The sequence below is a fragment of the Strongylocentrotus purpuratus genome, unplaced genomic scaffold (genome assembly GCF_000002235.5).
Source record: "Strongylocentrotus purpuratus isolate Spur 01 unplaced genomic scaffold, Spur_5.0 spur5_contig_850, whole genome shotgun sequence".
Taxonomy (NCBI): domain Eukaryota; kingdom Metazoa; phylum Echinodermata; class Echinoidea; order Camarodonta; family Strongylocentrotidae; genus Strongylocentrotus; species Strongylocentrotus purpuratus.
In genome coordinates, this window is record NW_022145558.1 from 45,624 (window position 1) to 50,070 (window position 4,447).

General features: G+C 39.3%; 1 protein-coding gene across 1 annotated transcript; it reads right to left on the reverse strand.

Moving 5' to 3' along the window:
- Nucleotides 1-788: 788 nt before the first annotated feature.
- LOC584356 (monocarboxylate transporter 12-like) lies at nucleotides 789-3,656 on the reverse strand. The gene is made up of 3 exons (XM_784217.1): nucleotides 3,461-3,656; nucleotides 1,506-2,435; nucleotides 789-922 (listed from the first exon to the last, which is right to left on the reverse strand). Exons 1-3 carry the CDS (start codon nucleotides 3,654-3,656, stop codon nucleotides 789-791), a joined length of 1,260 nt encoding a protein of 419 aa, XP_789310.1.
- Between the last annotated feature and the right edge of the window lie 791 nt (nucleotides 3,657-4,447).

Consider the following 4,447-nt stretch of genomic DNA (forward strand, 5'->3'; position numbering starts at 1 on the left):
TCTTCGTAAATGTAGTCCGATATGTTTACTATGACTTGCTTTACATATTGGAACATTTCAAGCAATTTTCCACCTTTTTAAACCTTTGAGATAGTGTCAGATCGTTTCAGAGATTTAGCTGTGGGTTGGCTTTAACATAGTAACGCTATATCGGTTAAAGGTGGAAAGGGGTTCATACACTGATAAGAAGCTCAGTCACACCGCCAAACTAAATCCAAACCGACTAATTTGGCAAATGGGGGTAAGGCCAATGGTCCTGCAAGATGGACGAAGCAAATTGTTTTAAATAAACCTAGTTATTAAAGCAATCCTGATACATAATGATAATATGTTTGTATAGACAAAGAATATCAAGTAAAATATAATTTACTCTTTAATTCATTAACAAAATTAAACAAAATATTTGCCATTTCTTAGTATGAAAATCGAGACGATTTTTTTTAGAAGCAATTATACGTTCCATATTTTTTAAATGTTTAAGAGGTCATAGAAAATAACGAAATAATGGAATAATATTTTTGCATCTTAAGAGTATATATAAAATATTTAGAAAATATGATAACTGCATTGAAGAAATAGAAATAGTGTCAAAATAAAATTCTTCATCTGTGAACAAAACATTACGTATATATTTTTTTCTTTTAACCGTGAAAATATCGTTCAATTAAGCACGTTGTACCCCTTTCGCTATTTGTGTCCCTCCATTTTCCATACGGTGGGGGTAAATAGGACTCCTAGCTATACCACTGGCGATAACCGGCCCATGAAAGTGTACCTCCTGCCCTTCATTAACGGGTGGTAACCATGGCGACCATCCTATCCTTGATGATGGGAGAAATGATGATGCAGGACTCCAATATATTTGCTGCTCCAAGCACACAGAAAATGACATCGAATGACTTGGTGATATTGTAAAGAAGCCCTGTTTGTAGAGAAAATATATATATATATATATTTAATTTCAAGTTCTTGTAAGCGGGACTGCACTACTTGTAGCTACTTGCGCCCTCTATATAGCAAACAATGCCTGATCGGTGTCTGTTGGTCCTCCATGATCCTCTTTCTCTTATGTTAATTTAGAGCTGATCTGATAAGATAACCACCTGTCAGTGACCTTGCAGGAAGGTCTTATTTCACCTGGCCGAACTAGTGCAGATGGGCTTTAAAATTCATGATATTGGCCTATTATTTTGTATAATTACGTGTTTTTTTTTAATCCACGATAATTAATAATGTGTGTGTGTACTGTTCTTTTAACTATGTCCCACGTGTTGATTAATTGGTACATTGCCTTATTCAAAATGTATGAGGGGGAAACCCGATAGCATCTACTCGCAGCAAAAGGAAAACAGAGGGCGTTCCTCATACTCTATTATTCATTACGTTGCTGTATGTACCGTGATTTCCGGACGAGTTTTAAAAATGAGATAAGAAGTAACAACAAACAAACAAATCGAAATGGTCCGTAACTGACACGTTTTATCCGTTCATAATTATGTACCTACCAATGGACAACGCCCCGACTGCCTCCCCTATACCAAAGGCGAGTGATGAGAAAGACATCGCAGCTGGGTACCTTTCCTCCGAGACACTGTCCTTACACAGAAGATTACTACTCACGGTTTTCCAACCCATTGCGAAGCCATTCGTAGCTGCAAAACAGCTAAGAATCGAAAATCTTTTAGTGAAGCAATTACAGAAGAACGCCCCTGCTGATACGACGGAGATGAGGCAGTAGGTGACCCGGGGTTTCAGATTGACCCTTGCAGCCCGGAAACCTACTGTGAGCCTTCCAAAGATGTTCGCAACACCGCCAATGGTTGCGAGTAGGACTGCTTTGTCGGGGCTGATACCCTTGGCTTCGGCGTTGGGAATCAAGAAGACAATCCACCCGTAGAAGGAGATGGCGAAAGTAAAGAAAGTCATGCAGACTATGATGAAGCGGGGGCAATCACGGAAGACTTTGATATCGAAAATATCCAGGAATATCTTTTTGGCAGCTCTGGCAATTATGGCGATAGAGCAAAATACCCCATCGTCATTGCCATCACCAACATCATCGTCATCAAGATGAACATCTATGGTATGTTGGGCAAAGCTCGCGTGTTCGTTTATCAGGGACACAGTTTCTTCATGGTCTTCCCCGATCTGAGCTCTGCCGGCTAACGTTGTAGGTTCTCCTAACACACGCCTTTGTTGACTACTTGACGCCATTAGTAGCCCCGTCACACACGAATGAAAGTTCAAGGCACCTAGAATAAGGATCGCTCCTCTCCAGGAGTAAGCCATGACGAGCTGTTCTGTAAGCAATGGGAGCGTCATTATACCTACAGCGCTGCCCAGGAGGACAATGGTTGTAGCGATTTCGAAGTGATCTGGAAAGTAGTCAATGACACATGCGTGAGAAGGCAAAATGACGACGCTTAAACCGAACCCTGGTGAAAAAGGGAAAAAAACATTGTCATGAAATATATAATTTTGATAAAGTTAGGGACGGTTTTTACGAACAAAATATACTTGTATTGTCGTCTGTTTGATCACTTTTTCAATTGTAAAAGATTACAGAAAATTCAGAAACAAGATTATGTAAGAAAGAACTTAGTGGCCAATTAACCTGCTTTGATGGGAGTACCACAGGGGTAAACTTTGGGTCTATTATTATGTACAGGGGAAATTGTGGGAAGAAGGAGTAGGGAAAGAAGGAGGATACTTTGGATGGACAGTCTGCAGAAAGTGTTGGAAGACAGAGGAGTTAAAGAACTGGGAGTGGTGCCTATAGAGAAGGCTAGGAACTGAGGGTTGTGGAACAGCATGATCGCCAAAGTCAATCGATATGGCACTTAGAGAGAGAGAGAGAGAGATCTATGTAATAAGAAATTCGCAGAAGTCCTACCTGTTACAAGCATTAGTAGTAGAAAGTGTATTCCAGATGTTGCAAAATAAATGAGGCTGAGTCCTGTAGCGGCAATGCTACTGCCTGTAAAGATGAGTTTTCCTGCTGAAAATCGCTTTAATAGAGGGACATTTACAACCGCTGTGAAATTAAACATTTACAGGCAAGAATCAATTAGAAAATGTTTTGTTTAAAAATAGTAAGTATATTCAAGAAAAAATTGAAGTAATTGCTTTCTGGCAGGATAGATTAGCAAAAATGTCATGGATTGTCTGAGATGTTATTACTTTGTCATTGTTAGGGATTAGAATATAATTTGCGTGACTGACTCAGCGATGCGACATTTATTAATTAAAATGCTTTACAATGAAAATCATTTATAAATGATATCATTATGTTAAATCTAAATGGATTTATTCCATTGCTATAGCACATGGAGCGTCACGCGTCCATATCGACTATATGTTCTTTAAATACATGTAGTTACAAACCGATGCTTTAGGGCACAATGGAAAATCAATACTGGTTATGATTGATAAATGGCCATCGTAACAAAAAGCATCTCACCAAAGCAATTTGCTACGCCATGACATAGTCCAATGGCTACTCCGACGACAGCGAGAGACGTTTGCAAATCTTCCGTCATTTCCTCAAGGAACACGCCCAGCGATTTTAGCGTTCCGATGTCAAAATATCCGACGGCAAAGAGTCCCACAAGAATCAGCCATCGCTTCGTTGATCCTGATCTGCTCTGCGAGTCCATTATTTCCATTCGAATGTAACCTGTATGCTCATGGTAGCACTTATCAACTGGGTGTACCAATAAGGCAGACTTTTAGCTAGATTAACTGGTTATGATCAGGCTTTATACCTCATGAACCTATCAAAGGCATATTTCACAATATAGGTCACTCAAAGAGTAAAACTGCATAATGTCTTGTCTGATTACGTGACTACGAAATCAATACAGGTTGCCCCCAGGGTTTGCGTGCTGTCAGCACCAGTATTTATCATGTATACAAATGATTGTACCTCGTCAAGTAACCATGTCTGAATTGGGGTGAAGAACATTTCTTGGTATTAAACATAGCTAAAACGAAAGAGATGATTTTCGAATTTCGTTCAAACAAAGGTCAAGCAAATCCAATCATGCTTAAAAGAGAGGATAAACGGAGTGTCAAATAACCATGTCTCAATTGTTAAACATGCTGATGACACGGCTATCATTGGCATGATCCATGGCAATGATGAACGCCAATGTCAGGAGGAGTTATTCATATTTGAGAATTGGTGTGAGGAACATTTTAAGTACCTTGGTACAATAATTGAAAATGAACTATCATGGAAAAACCAATGCCAATCTTGGTATACAAAGGCTCAACAACGAATGTACTTTCTACGAAAACTGAATTCGTTCCACGTTGACAGAACCATCCTGAGGTTATTCTACAAATCAGTAATAGAGAGTGTAATGCTTTTTAGTTGTGCGGTCTGGTACGGTGGGTGCAGATCTAGACAGGAGAATCTTAAGATATTGCAGAGAATAGCCAATCA

Excerpts from the sequence above, each read along its gene's own strand:
- LOC584356 (XM_784217.1), bottom strand. The coding sequence starts at position 3,656 with ATGGACTCGCAGAGCAGATCAGGATCAACGAAGCGATGGCTGATTCTT. Across the intron at positions 2,436-3,460 it reads TGGCGTAGCAAATTGCTTTG|GGTTCGGTTTAAGCGTCGTC; the intron begins GTGAGATGCTTT and ends CTTTTTCACCAG. Across the intron at positions 923-1,505 it reads AGTCGGGGCGTTGTCCATTG|GGCTTCTTTACAATATCACC; the intron begins GTAGGTACATAA and ends CTCTACAAACAG.